Here is a 24,495-nt window from a genome sequence, read left to right on the forward strand (position 1 = left end):
AAGAGCAAGCTTTTGGAACATATGAAGCCTTCAACTGTATAACAACGTAACACAACTGCAGTCAGTATACTTACTGTAGGATCATTTAAATTAATTGTTTTACCTTTTTAAGACTCCATCCTGCAAAGAAATGTGCTACCACACTCTCCTGTACAGATGCAACAATGACTTCAACTAGACTCCACAAGACTGCAGGGGTCCACCCATGACCTCTGTGAAAGATTGAAGCCTTAGGAAATAAATATAGCTGAAATTATTCACTTTACCTTTCAGCCTCTTCAAGTAAACTGGAACATCACTCTTAATACTTTTGGAATCCTCCTCTGTTGCTTCCCATATCATTCTAGGGGGATTGTTCTGTGCTAGCCAGTCAGCTACTTTGCTCTCAGCAGCCATCATCACAGTTTGAAGCCCAGAAAGGTCCTGTCCACCAGGAGAAGACTTCTTCGGCTTGTGGCGCTGATCTGAAGTGAATTTTGTCACATGATCTTTGATAGTTACTTTTCCTGGACTGGCGTCATCAAATTCAATGGTAAATGAAGCATGCCCTGCACCTGCTGCATGTGAGGTTTGGGTGTCTTTTGTTGGGATTTCATGAATAGTGCTCTCTGCTATTTGTGAAGGTTGCTGGAATTCTTTTGTAGGAATTTCAAAGTAACTTGGCTCCCTACAGAAAGGATAAAGTTCTTCTTCATTTGCAGCTGAAGATTTCTCCTCAACTTGCTTGGCATCTGTGCTGCATCCTATTAAGAAAAATGAAAAATAGATTTCACAATACTAGGGAACTTCAGGGTCTTCAAGGAATTTCAGAATTCCTATAAAGGCCACTGTAGTAATTCCTGGAAAACAGCACAAGCCCATGCAGAAGACTGAACAAGGTACTTCTGGAACTGTAAGTTATTTTTGCTACATGAAAAATGTCACTGAAGACAGGACAGCCATGACTGTAAGCATGTCAAGCTGGCAGAAAGTTCTCTTAGAATTTGTCAAAGAAAATTTGCACTCCAACAGATTTGTGGATGATGGAAGGAGATTCATATTAATAGCAACATTGCAAATAGTTCAAAAAATCATAAAAGCTAATATTTTGAAAAATAATATTGTTATTCAGAGCTACCTGGAAATCATCAAAAAGCAACTGACTAGATTTATGGAACAGGTGTCCTGAATTAGATGGGGTTGATATGACTTCATTTCCTAAGCTATACAGTCAGTATAATTTTTCATAGCAAGACTGTTCGGAAAAATAATTCAAATATGAATGCAAGATAAAAATGAGCTCCCATGTGAAAGTTAAAACAAAGAACAAGAATAGGCATTTGAGACTGTTTTATAATACAAACACGTTCTATATTTTTACAAAAGATAAAGCCGTGAATTATAAACTAAATTCCTAATGATACGCGCCCCTATTTCACTGAACACACTTTATAAAGCACAGGAAAAGCAGACTAGAAACTACACTAGCCAAAAGAATTCAGGAATTTAATAAATGTCATGCTTTTGAATGGAGCAAAGAAAACAGGGGGAGTGGGATTGGAAATAAGTGTCCCACTGCACATCCTGAATGAATGTTAAAGTAAAGTTTTCATGCGGCTGCTAGCAAAGCGATCAGTATCCTTTTAGGAAACTAGCCTTTACATGCATTTGGCAAAAGAAATATACCAGCCAAAATATCTGATATAAAGATGCACCATATGCAAGAGATATTAATCTAAAAGTTAATAGCAGCAAGCCAGACTTCAAACAGCATAATTCAAATGGTTCTCACACTTTTTACATGACTCATATTAAGATTTGTGGAAAAGGATTTTAGGATACAGAGTGAAGTACTAAAAATCCTATTAATATGTTCATCATGTGGTTGAAAATAGACAAATTGTATCCACCTAAGATAGTTAAATTTGTACCTGAAATCTGTTATTTAGCCAGTAATGTAGCAATGTAAATAAAGGAATGTACAAATGAATTATAAATATTTCCTGTTATTCTTCAGGAAAGATTTGCTTTTTGGAGAAGTCTTGATTTATTTTCAGCATCATGTGTCTTTAGAGAAAGATCAAAAAAATGATGAAACCACAGAAAATAGGATGCGTGCTTTGATCCTGGAAATATGGACTACTTTGAGAGTAACATAGTGGTTGGAAAAGTTCAAGAATGAACAATGCTAAGGAAGGATGAGAGGATTAATGTACATCCTCCCCTTATTCTCACGCTTGGAATCTTACAGAATAAGATCTCTTAAAACAATTTGTATGCCTTGTACTAAGTTACTTTCTTTAGTAAATAGCTTTTTGCAGTACATTTTTTTAACCTATTTAAAAGTACAAACTAGATCAGATCAAAAGTAAAATTCTTCTCCTGACTTTCATATCAAGACACCATTTCTTGTATAAAGTGAGGTCTTTAAATAGCCCGAAAAAACCATATTGGAATACATAAAATGTAATCTGAATACTTTAAGACTGGGAGTCAATCTAGTTCAAACCTAAATTATGACAAAGAATGAATTTATCTCAAATAATTTAGGTAAAGAAAAAGGTATGATGAGTAATTTTTAAAAAAATTCAAAATTTCCCCATACAAGCCAAGAAGTGATTTTTCATAAAACAGGTGCGAATATTTTTAAAGTAAGCACAAAAACAATTTAACTAAATATATTAGCTAAAAAATAGGAACTTTTTTCAAACTACAACATTTGCAATATTGTGTAAGAAAGTGAGATTTTCAATGATTAAGAAGCACAAGAAACAAAATGTAATATAGTTTTAATCTTCTATTTTCCACTGAAGTATAAGCAAAAACAAAAAAGACCCAAGTTTCATGTTGATGGCGATCTCCTTTCGGGGAATGCTCCAACTATGTCATCTTTTTAAATTAAATTACTGGTATTATATTAGATTTGTAGAGAGTAAAATGAGTAAGTGTGTAAAATAGCCTCACCTTTGCCTTCAAAATACCATAAAGTAATCCACACTGCCCAAGCAAGCTGTGCACCAGGAAAACGTACAGTACTGAAACGTAACTACATAAACACTTAACACTGAAGTGCTTCATCACAACAATTTCTGAGCTAAATAGGAACTACAAAAATGCAATTGTGAATGGATTATAAATCATCATTGTGGTGGAGTGGTTGGGGAGAGGACAGCACCAGGCTGGTGTGGGGAGTGCAGGAAAAGGCAGAGGAAGGAAGCAATGTCCTGGTCTTGCATCAGAGGAGCACAAGGAAAAAAGCAGTTGGTGCTTAGCGCTGGAGAGCAAGGCGAATGAGGCTGGATAGTGGGAGAAGTCAAGGCTGATGTCACATGAACTGCATGTGCAGGGAGCCCGGATGGGGAAAAAGCCTATCTTGGGAAGTAGAGTCTGAAGATGTGTGAGAGGGCAAGGAAGGTTGTGAGCACGGGGAGAGGGGGGTGGGGGAAGCAGGAGTTGAGAGCAAGTTTCTTGGTAGCAAAGGGGGCAGAGGATCAAGGGGTGTATATGGAGATGAAGAGCTTCCACCCTGCACAGTTCCTCAGCTAGGAAACAGAACCAGGCAGCAGCTTCTGGGAGGCAAACAGGGAAGCAAATAACATTGCAATTGCCACAGGGATATTGTGTAATTGCAAATGGAATAGGGAGAGTTGGGAGCAGAGGTAGTGTGAGTGATCATGATTGGGCAGGAAGGCTGTCCACTAGACACTTGCTTCCCTAAGCAGTGGTGCACACTATAAAAGCGTTTGGAGAATACCTGGCCTAATACCTTATCTCATTTGAAAACAAATGGATTCAGAAAATTATTTTACTGGAATGATCTCAAAATTTGGGTAAAAAAAGCAGCAAAACTCACTTTGTGCCCTCACTGGCACCAAGTTTTACAGCTATGTTGGTTTTTTATTGTTTTCTTTTTTTGAACATACACAAATAATCATAGGGCCCTAAAATTCCATTTGTCCTGTAGGACAAGAATGTATGTATATGTACTCATGGTTATTAAATGGAATTCATTTGTTGGCCTGCAAGACTGGAGATTTTGTTAAGGCACTTGAACTGCACTTCTGAAAAACACGTAACAGTTTTAGGAAACTATTTCCACAATATTCAGGTTATTTATTGTTCAAAAATTCTCTTCTGTACTTTGCATAGTGTGATTTAATATATTTTCCACCTTAACAACACAAAAAATGACCTGATATTGCATAGATTTTTCAAAAGAGTATTTCAGCAAAAGTGGAACAAAGAAAGATCTGCAGTTACTGTCCTTTCTTCTATTTTAGCAGACTAGTTTGCTACTGGACAAAATAGTCACAAGACTATATATAAACTGATAGCTTTTCCATGTTCTCTTTTAAATGATAAAGTCACTCCATCAATCCAGATGCTAATGTTAGAGACAGATAAACCTAAAAGCATGAATTGGAGATCAGAACAACAGATTTACATGCCAGTAAAATAATCCAAAATGCTTGAAAAGTCTTGTTAGCCACTATTTGAAAACAAATGTAACACAATTTTTCAGAGACAGACGCTAAGGTGTGCCAATATTAGTACCTAATGGAATCCCATTCTTCTGATCTCTTATTCTGTTTTTCCCCTGATTTTTTTCCAGCCTATTGCTTTTTCTTTCATATTTCCTCTCTCCTTTCCTTTATTGGCCCTTTTGCTTTTCATAGGTCACAATTTTCTAGTGACTTTACTTTATGTCCTATATTTCCCATGAGGTCCAGAAAAATCTATATAATAATTTATCGCTATTAAATACAAATATTTTCCCACATTTTAATGTTCTAGCAACTTGTCTTTTAGCAAATGTGTGAAGTTGCTCTCTAAACATTTTTTAAATCTTTTGTACATCATTTTTCACAAGTAGTAAGTTAACTAAAAATTACAAAAAGAAAATTAGAAGCTATCTTTCATTGTCTAAATATTTTAAAAGGTCCCTGTTCTACAAAGTTCTGAATGCCTCCTGTGACATGCTGTGCATGTTCACTTCCATAGCCTTGCATAGGCTTACATAAGCATTACTCACACTTATTCTAGGTCCCTATACCTCAAAGTATTTAAACAGGCACTTAAGTGTTTTGCTGAATTGAGGCTTTACTGTTTAATTTTAAGGATCACTCGGATGTCTTCTTAATTTATCTTTCAGGGATTTAATATTCTACTGTTGCCTTAGAATGGCAGTTTTTTGTTACCTGCAAAGAAACTTTACATATAAAAATACTTTAAAGTTACCCACTGTTGGAATTCAGAAATATTTAGTTCCCTATCATAAAAAGAATCGTATGAATAACTTAAATAGTGTTCTTTTCAAAGCCTTAAACTGAATTTAAAAATTTAAGTTTTTGGTCCGCTATTCCTACACATTTAGAAATTCAGATTAGGAGAATTAGTGATGCCAAATTCTACAGCAATTAATTAAACCACAAATAATTGTTTTTTGGGGGGAGATGGGATGAACGGAGGAGGTGTGATGAGAAGAGTTAGATCCCAGTATACTTACCACTATCAGAGAAAGCTAGAGAAAATGAGTGTACTTTGAACTCAGCTCAAAAGTAGCACTATTGGGTCACATATGAAGTCATACTCCACACACCATTTCATGGATCCATAGAGCATAAAATTACATCACTGTATTTCTCTAAACAAAAGCACAAGGATGTGCCTTTTTGGAATTGAGTCCACTGTGCTCTGTTTACTACAAAGATTTTCCATTAGAGTTTCCATTAAGGTTGAAAAACAGTAGTACCAAAATAATCTCATTAACTTGAGACTTTAAAGGCTAATTTTACAGAGCTGGTTTAGCAGCGACAAATCTCCCATATCAATCTCCTCATTAAACCATGCTCCATCTATTGTAATGTATACTTTACCTTCTAGTCAACAGAGAACATTTTTTTTTCAAATTGTTAAAGTCTGATGGAGACTCTTATTTAGATTAATTTATTAAAATGTTTGGATGTGTGTTATTGAAACAAAAGTTTGAAGAATTATAAATATGAGAATCTATCATTTACTTGTTCTAGACCAGTGGTCCCCAAACTGTGGGCACACCCCCACAGAGGTGTGTGGAGTAATGTGTGGGGGGTGGGGGGCATGGCAGGGCCTAGGCCAGCCCCCATGAGGGGCGGGGAGGAAGCACAATCCAGCCCTGCTCCGCCCATTGCTTTGCTCCTGGCCGCGCCCCTGCTCCCAGCACCCAACCTCGGCTCCCTACCGTGGCTCCCGGGGAGGAGGGGCGGACCTGGTAACGGGGGGGTGGGGTTGCATGATCAAAAAAGTTTGGGGGCCACTGTTCTAGACAGTCTTGCATTAAGAAGGCTGTTTCAAAGATCTTTTATTTATTTGTGTTAAATATTTGAGATAACAATGATTTACCATATACAAAAGCAAATTATATGTTACATCTACTATCTCAGCTGGTCAGTGCTGGACTACAGGTTAGGTCTAAAAAGTTGAAACAACATTCAAGGAGATATGACATTTCACAGAAGCTCCAGTTATAATAAATACAGAATGTTTCCATCACACATGGATTGTTTTTCCAATTTCTGCCTGAATGTGTGTCTTGACATTTCAGCATAAGTACAAAGAAATTATATGCAAGTCTGTTGAAAAGCAACAAAAAAAGTTTTAATGGAAGGATGAAAACTTTAGGGGGAGCAAGCCTAGGAAATTATGCGCCAGTGAAGTGGTCCAAAAAAGGCTATGTAATAATTTATTTGGTATTAAAGTGAGTGAAAATATTTAGTAACTTTGGAACAGTTCTGTTGCCGGCACAGGGGCCCGAGGACAGCAACAGTGAGGTTCGTTGCCCGGAGTGCTTCGCGCCAATAAACATACCGGGGTGGAGAAACAATCAAAGTTTATTTGAGATCTCAAAGTGGTGCAAGGAGACAGGCAAGTCTCAAATCGAGCACACCAGCAAAAACAGTTTCTCTCTTCTTTATACATTTTACAACTAAGCCCCCCTCTCTCCCCCTCTCTACTCCCCCCCCCCCCTCTACCGAAGGCATGTTTATACATTTAAGCAACTAAATCATTCTAGGGCTATAAATCTAGCTTGTTAGTAACTTCTCTCTAAACAGTTATTTGGTCCTGTTTACCCTTAGTTTATTACCCCTTCCCCAGCTAGAAACATGCAAACCTCATCATTATTGTTTGGTACCTGGCATGAACAAGGTCGTAATTGCTAACTAGCTATTTACACATTCCAATTCCTGTCCTTGGTTGTTAAGGTCGATCAGAGTTAAACATGGAAGGACAGAGTTTAAACATGGAAGAACTCTGGCTCAGGCAGGCCTAGTAACCCCAACAGTTCCACAGCAAATACTAGTATGACAGGAAAGCAGGTTTTCTGGGGGAGGGAAGTCCACTAAGGTATACCACATAGAACAAAATTGTTTGTCCTGCACATGTCAGAAGACAGAGAGGATCCAAGGAATGTGATTTAATTAGGTAATACCTTTACTAAACTTAACTCATTAACTCATTAAATTGTACAGTGCAGATCATGGTTCCTTCTTTAATTGTTTCCACCTGGTAGAGGGCTGCCACTAGCTCCCCAGCCCTCCACAGTGGGTTCCCAGCCTGTTGCTGGGAACCCACCACTCTTTCCTCACATGAGGGTTAAGTGTCTGGGGAAAGAGGCTTGGGCTCCTTGCAGAACCAAACTTTAGGAGCCCCTATTCTGTTCCTCAGCTTCTTTAGGAAGGTCTTGAAGGCTACTTCAAATGCCAGTTTATCAGAGAACTGGACCTCTAAGGAGCAAATACCTGCACTGAACCCTGCCCACCTGTTACATTACGACGGCTTTAAGCTTACCTCCTGACCGGGTCTCTGAGCTGCTGTGGGGATGCCAAAAAGCCCACCCCTCCATGCTAGCCAATCTGACAGTGATGGTAAAATTCATTCCCAGTCACAAAAAGCAACTATCATAATGCCCACAGTAGACCAAAAAAACCCAATCCTACCCTAATTCCAGGTATGGGAGAGAGGGAGCAGTTAATCCAGAAATGAGATGGGATTCAGGCTGGAAGACAAGGGCTACACTCCCCCATGTGTGCAGGGGTCAATGGGCATCACCTGAGCTCTACCAGCCCACCCACCAGCTCAAGTGATGCCATCCGCCTCACCTGCCAGCCAACTCCCTCCCAACCTCAAAGGGAGAGAGGACACGTAAAGGAGCCACAGCTCATTTCTTCCTGCCAGTCCAGACAAAGCCCTCTGTTCCCTCAAGATGGCTTTCCACCTGACATGTCTACTCAGGCATTCTGCCAACACTAATAAACATTCTACATCAGATACAGAGAAGTTGAAACACATGGAGACAGAGTTTGAAAGTCTTCTGATAACCTAAAGTGATTGAAAATAGTGATTTTATTTTCTTAGTGTGGGATCTTAAAGTTCTATATCCATGCAATTTGAATCCTTTTAGAGAAAGGAACCAAATATTCACCAATATATGGTTTGTGTTTTTTTTTGTTTTGTGGGGTTTTTTTTTTTTTTGGCTTTAATGCTCTTGTACAACTTTATTCACTTAAGTCTGTTGACTATATTCTTCTGTCACAAGCTGAATTCCATTTTTGTTAGAATAACCCTTCAATTTAAACAAAGAAGCTATTTGCACAAATTTTTATTTAATCTCTCTTACAGTGATTCTGTTTGTAGAAGGTACCTTGAAAAGGTATTTCAAAGATAACATGGAATTGTTTCACACAGTGAGATGATGCACATTATGTATTCTCCTGTGAGGCTACATGCCCAAATATTTTTTATAACCTTATATCAAAATTTTGTCTAACCTTGCCATTCTTCACTTTGTTTGTAAATTACCACAACTGAGCACATTAAACAAATCTTTTAGACTTCCATTCATTACTGAGTTCTTCTCTAGCACAGACCAACTTTCTTTTTCCTTCCATTCTACTGCTAAGGCAGGTTTTGATTTCATTGACCAGTTGGTTTAATCAGATGTTGGCTTCTCTTATCTGCGTTTCTTTGAATTCAGAGAGCACTGTAGAAGCTACTCTTTCACAAAGTACTTATGCTAGTATGAAGAAAGCAATTTTAATGTATGAGTAAAATAAGACAACAAATTGCACATCATTCTGGAGTACTTTCCTACCTTGGGTGCGATCTTCAGAAGTCACCCAAAGAGTGGTGTTATTTCAGCACAATATATATCCTGCAGAGATTTTTTTTAGTTTTATTTAAAAAAACAACACCACAGTCCTATATAAAAATTACAACAAAACCACAGAATTACACAATTTCACTTTTCAAAATGTGGCATTAAACTAACAAAAATGGATACAAGAATTTTTTTTAAATCCCTCTTAAAATTACCCTTCATTTGACTTTTAAGAAAACTATCCTCCCCCCATGTTCACATACAATATTACTCCTCTGAATCAGAAGACCAGTCAGAACTAGTGACCTATGGAGTGAACAATGCCATAAATGTTGGCATCTGACCAGGTGACAAAAAAGGAGGTGGCAGAGGTAACACCATGGAAGAGACAGAAAGATGGAAGAGTGGAAAATTTCATGACCAGTGTTTTACAATCCCCCAATTTTAAAAAGCAAGAAGGTGGACCGCCCTACCACTAAGACCATATACTTCATAATTTAAAGGTAGGCCCAACAGAGATGGAGAAGGTAAGAGCTCAGAGAGCTTGAGGGAGAAAAGTGCTATGATGCTAAACCTCACTGCTTTCCACTTGCCTTCACAGACAGCAACAGACATTTTTCCTTACCCATCCCCACAACACATGAAATTTTCCCTATGGAGAGAGGAATGGAGACAGAAACACATATGACAGCTGTTAGTCACTTGTTTCTCTTCAGCAGGCAGTCACTGATGACTGTTATGAGAACAGAGAACCTGAATAAAACTCTACCACCATTGTTACAGACCAAAACCTCACAGAGTTCAGGGAATTCTACCTGTCCCTTGCTAGGGAACTGGGACCCAGGAGTGAGAATGCTGCACAAATGGTATCTTCAGAGAAATATTTTTTTTAATTAACATGAAGTGCAGGATGGTGAACCTACAAATGAGTTATGTTATCTCAGACAAGTATTCACAAACCCTTTATATCATACCATCATGCATTTTATTTATTCTCCATAAAGTACAGATTTTTTGTAGTGAAGTTTAAAGAGTTTCATGCAAATTATTGTGACTATTTCTGTATACCTATGCCTGTAAAACTAGGTGTCTTAGTCAAACTGTAGAAGACTCAAGAAGAGTCATAAAAACCATAAAAACAAAGACGGTCCTTTTCTTCATTGTGCTCGGCGCGGTGCAAACACAGGTGTCCTGGTCCATTATCAGGGTCCCTAAGCGCGAGAGCAGGGGTCGGCAACGTTTGGCATGCGGCTTGCCAGGGTAAGCACCCTGGCGGGCCGGGGCAGTTTATTTACCAGCTGACGCGGCAGGTTCGGCCGATCGCGGCCCCCACTGGCCGCAGTTCGCCATCATGGGCCAATGTGCCAAACGTTGCCAACCCCTGCGCTAGAGTAATACAAATAATATTAATATAACCAGAAAAAATAATCAATTATGCTATAACCTACTCAAACAGAAAAATATTACAAAAAAAACCTTAGAATGTGACAAAAAACTTTTTTTTACACATAAAGTCATCACTTTAAAAGAAACCTTTGAAGGTCTTCACCCAGTCTCTACCCACTCATCCAAAGCCCTAATGGTGAAAGCTTTATTCCATTAGAAGGTGGAAATTCAAGGCTGCCAAACTCGCATATAGTCCCCAAAGGTCCTAAGGTATTGGATCTTAAGTTCACTACATTTTTAAATTATTTTGGGTTATTTTAAGAGACATCTAAGGCTTGCTCCAACCCCTCTCTGGTAGGAGAGATGATGTAAGGAAGGAAACAAAAATCATTCCAATTTTTTAAAAAAACCAAACATCTTCAAACACAAACACATACACACACACACCCAAGTAAGGCTCCCAAATCCATGTATAGGAACCTAAATAAAAGTGGCTTGGATTTGCCTTGATTTAAATAGGATTTGTGAATGTTCAACAATTTCCAAAGTCCACTTTTATTTAAATGTCCTCATGATGGATTATGGAGCCTAACTTTAGCTACCCAACTTTAGGTACCCACGTTTCTAAGTTTTGGCCATATATTTTACACACACTAACTTTTAACAGCATAACTAGTAGAAATGGAAAGTCCTAGTATTAGACATCACGGAGGTGAATTTTCTTGCAAATTTAACATATAAATCAGAACATGCAAATATATATTTTTTCATTAAATATGGACTAACATTAATGCTGATGGAACACTAAGGAATGACAGTAGGACAGAATGTTGCCAGAAGGAATCTTGTACTGCTGGCATCCACACAGCAAAACAAAACAGAACCATTTATTTTCACAGTCAGAGATATTGATTTGGTGACAGTGTCCATTACAATGGCTTAATTTTTATTATACCAAATAACAGATGTCGATTTAATCACTATCAGATCGATATTAGTTCGGAAGAATGACTTTACTCACTATATCCACTAGTAAGCTGTTGTACTGTGTACAAAGTGATTTAGGTAACAAACTCTGTACTCAGAACAGTACAGTTCTGTTATTGTTGAACTGCTATTTATGAACAATTTTTTTTACTAGCCAAACTTATCCAAGCTTTTATCAGTGAATAACTGTCAGCAATCCAGAAACCTGGCTGGTTAACAAAATCTCATTTACTAAAATTTGGATTAAATGTGTAGTGGATATTATGTGGAATCAAACAATTAAATCTATGTCTGGGTTGAATTGGCTGGGGTGCTGAAACAATGTGCATAGTGGGGGTGCTGAGAGCCATTGAACCAAACTGTAAACGCTGTATATGATGGAAACCACTTCAAAACAGGGGGTGCAGAAGCACCCCCAGATCCCTTAGTTCCAGCACCTATGTGAATTGGTATTAAACAGAGTGAAGTTGAGAAATTTCTCAAGCAGTCAGAATCTCCAACATGTATTTATATCCTTTTTGTTCATGTAAGCACAGCTTTATTAAATATTTGGAGAATAACTCTGTCCACTGCATCATGACAATAGTTGAGGAGAACTAAAGAAGGCATTCACAAAGGGCAAAATCCTAGCTCCATTAAAATTAATGTGAGTTTTTGCCTCTGACTTCAATAAGGCCAGGATTTCAGCCATAGACTCCAATATGATGAAAATCTGAAGTACTTTGCTGTCAAAAACAGTGACAAAAAACAGAAGGTCAACAGAGAAAGGCCACTCTGCAGCATAAAGTTCAGATACTAGTGAAGCAACAGTATTTAACAGTTATAAAAGAACATACAAAATTGATTAATAAGTCATTAATTATTGAAAAACAGTCATCTTTCTTTTATACCTCCGTGGGGTCCCACATTTAAGAGCTACTTACTTACTAAAGAGTAAAAAAGATAATACAAATTGAAATGTTTTCTGAACAGTCTCACCTGAAGCTCCTGCTTCATGTATTTTTTCTTCATGTTTGACATCCTGTTTGCAACCATTTTTTTCATCAGCCTCATCCTCACCCCACCAGGATGGCTGTCCATACAAAGGTGTACCACGAGGCATGGCAGAAAGATCTATAAAAATATTCCAAAACCAAAGAAATTACTTTTTTACTTCAGGTAAGATATTTAGATACAAGCGACAAGGAGAAAGAGCAGTTCTGATGGATCTTGTATGTTGAAAGTTGAAACAGTTTGATTGCTTGTTTCCTCAAATACAAAACAAATTTAATGTCTGGACAAGTGACCTGCATGCTAAATATAAAAGCTTACTAATGATCTGACCAAAACTGCTTGCTTAGGAATTTATGCAAATACAAGTGACTTACATCTCGCTGCTACTGCATAGTATTTTTAAATATTATTTTCAGCTTTCATTTAAAGACAGATCATCTCACCATCAGCACATTATCAAAAGCTATCTGCTACCATTTCTGTGAAATGATTCTTTTACCCACATTGACCTTTCGCTGGAATACCTATCACATGGAAAACTGATCAAATTTTGTAATGCTGCCAAGGTTTCAAATAGCTGGCAGTTACTAAAGAACACCAATACGTACACACACATATATTTGTTAGTTTGACTACGCTATTTTTAAAGCCATATTTAACTAAGAAAATATAACTATCAAAAAAGAACAAAATTGTATTATTTACTTATAATATACATAGTACAAGTATCTGAATAGGAAAGGGTTAAGTAAGAAATTAGATATGAACTAGTTATTCCACCTCCATGACTAACCAGTCAGTTGAGCTCTGACCTGCTCTCCATATTAAGAACAGTTCATATTTCTTAAGACAATATTGCACCCAATTAAGATTTGGCAATTTTAATATCATACAGATGTTCTAACTGAATATATCTTAACTTCTTTTATATTGTGTTTCAACACCAGATACCTCAGTGACTGTGTATATATGTGCCCTCTATGGTAAAAACAGCTCTGTTTCCTTTTCTGAAATCCCAAATCTCTATCATTTTATATCAGACATTTTTGTTTGGCGCACAAAATAGAGTATCTGAAAGTATTATATGTTTTGACAGTAATATGCACTATTTGCATGCTAGGAAATAAGGACTATTTGAGAACTTCTACCTTGTTAGCAAATAATGGTTTGTTCAGTAGTGTTCAAAGAGTTAAATTTCACCCACAAATAAATGGATGGGTGCTTCAAATGTTTAATAAAATTTAAAATATCCATATATCTAATTATTTTTCTTCCAAAACAATGTTCTTCTACCTTAGAATATACTGTATTTTAAAAAAACCCAGCAACAAACGATAGAGTGAATTTTAGTTATTTAACTGCATGAACAATAGCAAACACTTATGTATGTAACAAGTGGCTGAAGAGAAAATCAAAACCTCAATACACTTCTGAGTAGAGCTGGGAAAATTTTTTCAAATAGTTTATTCAATAAAATGAAAATGTTTTCAGGGTGCTTCAGATAAGAATGAGAGAATGTGTGCGCCCCTTTAGACCGATGGTTTGGACACTTGCTTGGCAGGTGGGAAAACCAGTCTTGAATTCCCATTCTAGAACAGGTATCTGAATTAAGATGTTCCCTTCCCAGGTGAGCATCCTAACCTCCAAACTATAGGCTATTCGGGGGTGGGATACTCTCAATCTCTCCTGTTGAATATGTTCCATTTTGTATAAATGCTTAAATATTCATAGGAGCAGGGATTTGAACTCAAGTCTCTCCCTTAGCAGATGAGTGACCTAATCAGTAGGCTATAGGGTATTCTGCTCTCAATTGCTCATAATGAAGCTGTTCCAACTTTGCAAAAATATTCATGGGGGGGGGGGGAGAGAGAGAGAGAGAGAACAAACAACTGTATAGCCTGTTGATTAAGACGCTCACCTGGGAGATAGGAGATGTGGATTCAAATCCATCTTCTGAATCAGACAGAGAGAAGATTTGAATCCATATCTCCTACCTCTCAGGTGAGTGTACGTTCTCTGGGACAAAGACGGTCCTTTTCTTCATTGTGCTCGGCGCGGTGCAAACACAGGTGTCCTGGTCCATTATCAGGGTCCCTAAGCGCGAGAGCAGGGGTCGGCAACGTTTGGCATGCGGCTTGCCAGGGTAAGCACCCTGGCGGGCCGGGGCAGTTTATTTACCAGCTGACGCGGCAGGTTCGGCCGATCGCGGCCCCCACTGGCCGCAGTTCGCCATCATGGGCCAATGTGCCAAACGTTGCCAACCCCTGCGCTAGAGTAATACAAATAATATTAATATAACCAGAAAAAATAATCAATTATGCTATAACCTACTCAAACAGAAAAATATTACAGAAAAATACAATGAAGTAGAACTATCAAGAACGGAAGCGTACTAAAAAATATTACTGGTTAACTGAAAAGTCTCATTAGTGAATAAATTCAATGAAATGCCACTCTACCATGGCTAAGGTTCACAAAAGTTTGCACTGGGTGTGATGGCTGTGTGCAGGAGAAGAGCTGGAAATTCAGCAATCTCAGAGCAAAACACGTATGCAAGTTTTTAGATTCATGTCTGGATGCTGTGATAAAGAAAGCTAGAAATTCTGAAGGTTATTATTAAAACTTTTTAAATATATATATATATATATATATATATATTTAAAAATCTCTTCTGCAATGTGTCTACAGTATCTGACGAAATATCTGAGGAAAGAAAAAACCTGCCTTCTCTAATTATACATTGTATTGCTACAAAAATTGATCTCACCCATAGATTTTTCTTCACACTTCAATGTTTCTGTAGCTTTGTGATGCACTTCACCTGTGGCATCTGGTACCTTTGGCTCTGCACCTGTGGAGCTGACTGGCTTTGATCCTTCTGCCTCTGAGGATTTTTGGGATAACTGGAGTTGACTTGTAAATTTTTCATGCTAAACAACATTTAAGAAAAAAAGATAAAAATCTCACAACTAAAATAAATTGCACAAACTATAATTATACATATAAAGAGAAGGGCAGAATACATAAATAAAGGTGTGACAGATATGAAATTTGGGAAGCATGAGGACTTCAAAAGACTATTATATCGAAATGTGCCAGAGAGGCATGGACTTCTGTTATAATAGATGTTCAATGCCTTTTCAGTGTCCTGGCTTGGTGAGTTGGTTTCCTGGGGGACTGGGCGGTTAATACAAAATCCCCAGGGCCAGTTACGCAAAAACTCAGCCTTTGAAGCTTTGCCCCCTGAGGAGAAGAGCATTGACTAGTGTTACCTGTTACAGTCGGCCAGAGATCAAATGCCCAAACTCTATAAAGAAACAGCTAAACTGTCCCAGGGTGTTCTTACTCTTGATCTGAAACATGATGTGAAATTGTAAAACCAGGAGTGGAAAACCCAGTGGAGGGATTTCAAAGACTGAAACCTACCGGAGCCAAATGCTGGAGGTGGAGTGACTTCTAATAAGCTTTTAGCATACGTGTAGATCAGCTTGATGATGTGGGTGTTTTGTTTTGGTTTCTCTTTAATTTTAATGTTTTGTCTTTGATGCTTATGACTCAAGAGTAAATGTACTTTGCTTTGTGAATGCTGGTTGATAACTGGTCTGCACTGTTGTAGTCTAGCACCTGGAGAAAGAGTGAACCACTGCTGGACCCAAGTCAGATCTGCTGGAGAACTCACCTAAAACCTGGCCTGGAGGTCTGCACATGAGAAAGGTGACCGCTAAAAAACCTGAAACCTTAAGTGGTTGCCCTTGAGAAGGCAAAGATGGGGGGAGGGGAGGCCAAAGGTGCAGTTAATCCTTAAACTGTGACAGTAGTGATTGCACGTTATTACCTTAAGGGCTTCTTCAGGGACCCTCATTTCGCCTCTGACTACAGTAAAAAGATTAGTATGTATGAAATGATAAGGAAAACAACCTGAAAAATTTCACAGCTCCAAAAAAAAATTTACACTACAGACAGAAAGTCTTACTTTAAGATAAGCCGCAGCAAAAAAGAGAGATTTTTTTTCTTTAAAATGGAATAAATGTAACTTAATAGGGTGAAAATACCAAACAATATTAGAAATTTCATAAATTCTTACTTTGCTTACTTACAAAAGCTCTCTCAAAACCCCTGATAGTCTCATCCAGCTGCTAAAAGGTCTAGAAAATACTATAATGTAGTCTCATATTATTAAGATCACTGTTTTAAAAAAAAAATTACACTTTTGACTAACATATTATGAAGTACATTTGCCAAAATAAACACATTGTGATTCATTACTTGTAATAAATATAGTACAATATGTACAATGGCTACAGTATGTACCTTGTAAATACAGTAGTACAAAAGCGACTAGTCCTTGCTGTGAAGAGTTTACAAATTAGGCATACAACAAGGAATGACAGTAAACAAAGGTTTGGGAGGACAAGGATTGACCATGAGAGATCATGAGATATACTTATGTATCAGTGTATGTGACCAACGGTTATGTCACCATCTTATTCTTTTTTCCCATTTAATATACACCTCTACCCCGATATAACGCGACCCGACAGAACACGAATTCGGATATAATGCGGTAAAGCAGCACTCCGGCAGATCAAAGCAAGTTCGATATAACGCAGTTTCACCTATAACATGGTAAGATTTTTTGGCTCCCGAGGACAGCGTTATATCGGGGTAGGGGTGTACTAACATTTAGCGCGGTGTCTACAATTGGAAAATGTATCTGTGCTTAATTGAAAGTTCTCTTTTTTCCCCAAGTAGTGAGGTCCACAGGGCACCACAGTCTACTTGGAGTGTGGGGCTAAAACAAGAGTCAGTCTTTGTCTGCAAGGTAACGTCCTAGCCCCCTGAAGTTAGCTCCAGTTATGACATCTTCCATAGGCAGGATAAATCAATTGTACTTTCTTAAATTACAGATTGTGTTAACTATACTTAGAAGAAAAAGCACAATTTATACTACTGCAGAGCATGGGCAATGTCCCCTAATGAAACAAACCCAAAATCTTTGGATGTAAATTTCCATCTCTATTCTGGATTATCTATTTGTTTGCAGTACAGGCCAGATCTGTAGAACTTATTACTCAAAAAAAAGGGCATTTCTGATAGGCACACATAAGTTTTTGTATTCTTCATCATGCTCAAGTCCACAGATCCATTACAACCGGATTTTCACAGGATTGCACCTCCAGGGTAGGACGCAAACTCATCCTTTAAACATGGACATCTAAAATGAGGTATTTATTTACCCTCCTTCTTCATCTGACCACTACAGTGTGAAGAAGACTTTTTCCAAAAATAAAATTGACTAAAGACTGAATGACCAATATGCTGAATTTACGGATGGCCATGAAGCTGCCCAGCAGATCTTAATACAGGTAACATGAGTACTCAGATTGTCAGTGCTCCTAACTACTGGATTTTGATGCTTAACAGAAGGAGGAAAATTTCTTGAATTTACTTTGGGAATGAATGAATTGTGAAGTCTACCTGTCTGAATTAAAAATACAACACAGGGTTTCACTGGAGAAACATTTGGATTTCAAAACTCATCTGATTGGAGACACCAGCTATCCAGAGGTCTACTTTAATAGATAGGAAGTGAAATGATAGCTCCTGAAGGAGTTCAATCTGGGTAGTGCAGTAAGGAGCTGAATGAGAGATTCCAAGGTCGTGTGCTGACTTTTTGAGGCTGGAATATGGGTTGTTGCCCTAAGGAAGCATTTATTCCTTTTCTTGAACAGGCTATTAACATTACACTTATATCATTATACTATACCTCTATACATTAGAGAGATTTCACCCTTTTGCTGGGACATTCATACATCCACATTAAGGCCCTCCTGGAGGAACTCAAGGCTATGTTTCAGTTATTTAACACTGAGTTTGCACCAGCCAAGAGAAGAAGTTTTCTATGTTAACTTCTGTTTCAGGTCCATGAGAGTGATGATAATAATTTCATTGAAGTGTCCATTTTGAAGCTGTCTGGTCCTGGACGAAGGAATGGTTTTTCCAGTAGCAAACCTTCTCTATGAGATAGAGACACTGGAAGGTCCGTTGTTAGGTTAAGCAAACTCTTTAGCTAGAAAGACAAAGGGTAACATGACCGCTCTATTCTTCCTATCCTTTTGTATGGTTCTAGGGAGCATTGAAAAAGCTGAGAAGGCATGTAACAGATTCTTACAAAGCTGAGCAATGTGATTATTTACCACCTCCCATACCAGGTTCTGACACATGGAGATGCCAAAGGCTGTTATTGCGATTTCATTATACAAACTGGAAAACCACCAGCCCACCAAACTGACTTAAAACGAGGATATTTCTGGGTGTACATTTCACATTGCTTAATCTCACTTTTACCATATGTAAGTCTTGTTGTTCATCTCCGTCTTGATGGGCAACATACATAGAGACAGGAAATTTTGTTCCACTCAGTGTAGGAGAAGTTGATTTTCTCTCTGGAGTTGGGCTGATTATGTTCTTCCTAGTTCCTTTATGAAAACCTCACCAGAGACATTGACCGTAACAACCAGCACAAATTAATTCCATATTTCTCTTTGAATTAGAGTTTAAAGCATTTATATGAAATATAGTGCAAGTTACAAGGTATTTATCAGCATTCACTAAGTAACCAGCATTGTCTTCCTCAATGTGCACGTATAGCTGTTCGCTACTGATTCTTCACCTTCTCTATGTTACTGCTGCTGTTCACTAACATTTCACTGAAATGCATGGAGTATTATGAAGATGGGCATGGTACTTTCAGCAGCACAGCTAATATCTGATACTAGCGGGAACTTGTAACATTCAGCAACAATTTAGTTGTCTAAAGTTCTTACTTTAGCCCTTGTTTTTCAGAGAACGTTCCTTAGTCCATTGATTTGCCACTGGGCATACTACTTCTAAAACTACTTCTAAAATTGGTTCTCGTCAATTCATATTTTCTTAATGGGCAAAGGAATATATGCTGCAGATTTACTTCTAATAAATACTAAAGAAATATGAAAAGCACGCAAATCAGATCACTTTATGATCAGTTAAGCTAAGAAGAGCTAATATACTTTTACAAGAAAAATGCATTGCAAATAGCTGTACATTTTTATAACAAGGATATCATAGCCAAATCTCAATTTATCTTCAAGCTTCAGAGTAATGTATGTCTGTTCAGGAATCCTCACATCATTCACAAACGTCTACAAAATAAAAAGGAGAGAACAGATATTGTTATACTTCAAAATGTAATAAAACTTCCAGTACCAATCTAATTTTGCATAAGAGGTTGCAGCACTACATAATTAACATTACTGGTTAATGATGCATGATCCTATTGGTGAATTAAACAATTGTGTAGTGCTATTACATGCCTAACAAAGTATTTCAAGAAGAAAGTGAAATATTAGAGCCAGCAAATCAGGGTGGTATAATCAGACTAACCTTGTAAAGCTTATTACCATTTTAATCTTATTAGTAGTATGTACGGGAATTGTTCATTACTACAATATGCTGTTCCATCAAATATTTTTTTCCTGGTAGCCTTGTTTATCCAATCCATAGAGCTGTTCAGTTTTGGAGTTATTTCAAGAATGTTAACTGACTCTTTTGTGAAAAAATTAAATGAGGACTGGACATGAAATGGCATGGAGTCAGAAGTACTGCCTTGCTGTGGCACTGCTTGTCTAGTTCCGCAAAGACTAATCTTTAATCTTAGAAAGAAAGGCTTTCAGTGCTAGGAGAATTGTTTAATTGATTATGTCCATATGAAATCTAATTTCTTCTGATGTCCACAGGCCTTATATTCAAAGATGGCTTGGATGACCACCATATTCTAAACTGGAGGCATCTATAATTACATGATTTTGTAATAGGATGGCACAACTTAAATTGATGCAAGCATCTTGGAGGTTGGGAGCCACTACCTCCCAAAAAAACCACCCACAAAATTCTTGAACTATTAATGTATGCCCGGAATTTGAATCTTCAAATATTTGTTTTGTCCACTTAAATCTAATTTTGGATGAAACTTGCACTTTTCCTGAGAATACAGAAATGAAACTCCTTCCCCAAAATGTTAGTGGAACCTTTTCTGGCTGCCTGAATTAAGCAAAGAAGCCATTTCTCTGTCTAGTTTTTCATAAGATTGCATGTCAGCATGGTACTTGAGCATCTTTCATGAGAAATGAACACAAAAATACCTGTTTTTGCCTGTCCTAGTGGCAAGAAAAAATGCTTACCTACCTTTCGTAACTGGTGTTCTTCGAGATGTGTTGCTCATGTCCATTCCATGTTAGGTGTGCGTGCACTGCATACAACGCTGCTGGAGATTTTTCCCCTAGTGGTATCCATAGGATCAGCTCTGGCATCCTCTGGAGTGCTGTGCTCATGCACCGGTATATAAGGCACTGCTGGCCCTGCATGCTCTCAGTTCCTTCTTGACATCAACTCCAACGGTGGAGTAGGAAGGTGGGTCATGGAATGGACATGTGCAAAACATCTTTAACAACAGTTATGAAAGGTAGGTAACCATTTTTTCTTCTTCGAGTGCTTGCTCCTGCTGATTCCATATTAGGTGACTCACAAGCAGTATCCCTGGAGGTGGGCTCAGTGTTCACAGGCTTGCGGCTTGCAACACTGCTCTACCAGAGCTTACATCATCCTTGGTTTGCTGGGTAACGGAGTAATGGGACGCGAAGGTGTGGATTGAAGACCAGGTCACGGCTCTGCAGATGTCCTGTATTAGTACCTGCACAAGGAAGACTGCTGACAAAGCTTGAGCTCTGTTGGAAAGGGTGGTCATGACAGCTGGCAGTGACACCCCTTCTTGCTCACAGAGGGGGCGCGGGAGGGATCATGACACACCTCTCGGACACCTCCACCAAAGTTGGATGGGAGAAATGTCTCAGGACCGCAGGGAACCCCCATGGATTCCAGCATTGCCACTGAACTGGCCATTGACTCAGGGGCCACAGGCCCATGGGCAGAACGGTGCCCACATCCGGTTGGGTATGCCGGTGATGGTGCCTCTTTTGCAGGGGCGCAGTCTCGGAATCCAATGAGGATTCCTTGTAGGAAGACTATGGGAGCGCACCCGAGGCACACTTCTAATGGCTATGATAGGCTGCTGGGGAGTGATGCTCCAGGGACTGGCTATGGGAGACTGGTGATCGGTGCCAGGAGTCCGGGGATCATCGTCGAGACTCTGGTGAGCGTCGTCTCTGCTCAGGAGATTGGTGCCACTCCGAGGACCAATATCTGGGTTCCGGCAACCAAAGTCTAGAGTTGGAAGCATGGTGCTGGGGCTCAGGTGATCGGCTCCTGGTGGACAGTGACCATTGCAAGCCAGCTGGGGAATGCTATCTTGAGGTTCAGGACGCACTCAGATATGGTAGCCGGTGCCATGTAGGGGAACACTGTGGGGACACTAAAGCAGGTTTGCCCCACAAGACAACTATCTTAGCTGGCTTGGTAACTGACTACCGATTACAGGGTGTAGGCAGGACCAGCAAAGCCATGAGGTCCTTAGCTGTCTGGAAGGCCTCAGGCATGGACTGAGCCCTAAGATGTGGCACATCTTTGCCGTGTGCACGGGGCGGGTCCCAGACTGAGCTGGTGAGATTGCACACCTCTGCAGGACAGAGAGGCCTGATGCGGGTCACAACTCTCTTTCTAAGTCTTTCGTATTCCCCGCGGGCACCAGGGAGCACCCTATCTTGGTGCACTTCTTTTATCTATTTCTTGGTGCGGGGGATGTTGAATAGTGCCGAGGAGGACACAGTGCTGGAAGAGCACTGAGGCGGACATGTTCAGTGCCGAGTCTGGCCGACTTGGGTCGGACATCGATCTCAGAGCAGCTTTCATCAGGATGTCCCTTTCCTTTTGGGTTCGCAGGCAGAAGCCCCTGCAAATCGTGCACTTACAATGAACGTGGGCTTCCCGAAACAGTTAAAGCAGCTGGAGTGAGGGTCGCTGACCGGCATGGGCTTAGCACACACCGCACATGGTTTGAAGCCCGGGGCATGGCCCACCCCGGGAACAATGTCCCGTAAGGGGACTAACTAATAGTGAGAAACTATACAATACTTAACTGTAACGAAAACTACTAACAATTGTTTACAACAGGAATCAGAAGAAATCATTAGAGGTTTGCTGAAGCAAAAGCGCTGTTCCAGCAACCATCATGGGCAGTAAGAAGGAACTGAGACGGTGCAGGGCCGGCGGCGCCTCATGTACCGGTGCATGAGTTGGCACTCCAGAGGGTGCCAGAGCCGAATCTATAGATACCACTAGGGGGAAAATCTCTGGCAGCAGTGCATATGGCACGCCCACACCTAACATGGAATTGACATGATTAAGAAGAACTTCATCTATGAAGTAACTATAAAAGTAAAGCGAAAACAAAAAAGTACTTCTTTTAAAGAAAAAAGGAGAAGGAGAAGTAGTAATAACTACACTAAAGATATGTTTACACTACCCTCCGGATCGCGGGTAGCGATCGATCTATCGTGGATCAATTGATCGCGTGTAGTGTAGACGCGATAAATCGATCCCCAATCGCTCTCCTGTCGACTGCTGAACTCCAGCTCGGCGAGAGGCGGAAGCAAAGTTGACGGGGGAGCCGCGGCCATCAATCCCGCGCCGCGAGAACGCAAAGTAAGTGATTCTAAGTCGATTTAAGATACGTCGACTTCAGCTACGCTATTCTCGTAGCTGAAGTTGCGTACCTTAGATTGATCCCACCCCCCTAGTGTAGACCAGGCCTAAAACTGACAGGTAAGGCACTATCTACTAAGATTCTGCAGATTCTGTCCCTGACCAAAGGCAGTAGATAAGGAACTGTGGGGTGGGGTCAGACTGCACAGCACTATATATACGTCCCACTCACAGTGGGGGGAGGTAAGCATGTGCAGTCTGACAGGCACTGCTGATGAAGATCTTCGATCCCAGGTGCAGGGGGCGCAGCCGCACCTACAGTTGAGCACCCACAGGGACATCACTGGAAGAAGAACCTGCACTCTTATTGGAAATGTTTAAGCACAGGTATTCTCCACAAGCAAATGTACACAACTAAGCTATAAAGCACCTTTACCAGGAATACAGCCACTATTGACATGGATTTTGGAAATACTTGGGTAGCAGCAGACAGTTCAACGGGCAAGACTGCAAACTGATATGGGTGCTGTTGACTAGAAATCATAGGAAACTCCTGTGGCTTTGATTGACAGTCACATGAAAAGCCGAGGGTAACGTACCAGCCACGAGAATCCAGGGAGGGTATTATGGAGGCTAGAGTGACCATGAGAATCCTTATTTGCTTTACCTATGCAAATTTCACTGGTTTAGATGGGTTGGAGATATGGTTAAGGCCTTTGGATAAGGAAGTAACATGAATAGAAACATTTCTCTCAGCGGAAAGGGCCTTCTCTATAGATCCCAAACGGAGGAGAGACTGCTGGAGGAGGACAACCTTGTGAGAGTGCTTGTTGAAGAGAGACAGGGAAGGCAGGTGGGAGGGATGGAAATAAACTGCAGTGTTTTTCCCTGATCCAGAGTACTAAGAACCCATCAATCTGTGCTCATAAGGACCCAAACTCATGGAAGTAGGATAACCTACTGGGGAAGAAAACAGGGGAGAGAAACTGGCACGTAATGATCTAATACTCTGACCTCAACAAGAGAATCAAACAGGCTGCTTTGCAATTTCCAGACTGTGTTGAAAAATGCATCATGGAAGAAAACTGAGGAGGTGGAGTTATCCTGTATGCCCCCCTTCCCCACACTTTTCCTGAAGTGGTGAGGCTGCATAGGTGAGAAGAGCAGGTGTCTCTGGAGACTCTGAGGGTGAAACTGTTTTCTTTTAGGGAAAGGAGTGTAAATTCCCAATGATTTCAGCATGGCCCTCAAATCTTTGAGACTGAGGTGCTTTTCATCCGTCTTCTGTGAGAAGAGGGAAGGATCTTCAAAGAGGAGATCCTGGATAATCTGCTGGACCTCCTGCAGGAGACCTGATGATTGAAGCCATGAGCACCTCT

The 24,495-nt window shown here is 39.6% G+C and overlaps 1 protein-coding gene across 18 annotated transcripts in view; it reads right to left on the reverse strand.

Annotated features, from left to right (window-relative positions):
- The window catches only part of CEP170 (centrosomal protein 170), a 198,655-nt gene that overhangs the window by 105,286 nt on the left and 68,874 nt on the right, over nt 1-24,495 (reverse strand). For 14 of the 18 annotated variants that reach the window (XM_065589131.1, XM_065589143.1, XM_065589139.1 and 11 more), the window contains 5 exons: nt 19,581-19,662; nt 16,317-16,372; nt 15,249-15,411; nt 12,467-12,601; nt 267-743 (listed from right to left, as the gene is read on the reverse strand). In XM_065589131.1, the coding sequence (XP_065445203.1) occupies nt 267-743; nt 12,467-12,601; nt 15,249-15,411; nt 16,317-16,372; nt 19,581-19,662 (913 nt within the window). Of the gene's footprint in view, nt 1-266; nt 744-12,466; nt 12,602-15,248; nt 15,412-16,316; nt 16,376-19,580; nt 19,663-24,495 lie in introns of all 18 variants that reach the window. The other 4 variants (XM_065589142.1, XM_005300526.5, XM_065589146.1 and 1 more) reach the window with 2 other exon arrangements.

This window comes from Chrysemys picta, chromosome 3 (genome assembly GCF_011386835.1).
Source record: "Chrysemys picta bellii isolate R12L10 chromosome 3, ASM1138683v2, whole genome shotgun sequence".
NCBI lineage: Eukaryota > Metazoa > Chordata > Testudines > Emydidae > Chrysemys > Chrysemys picta.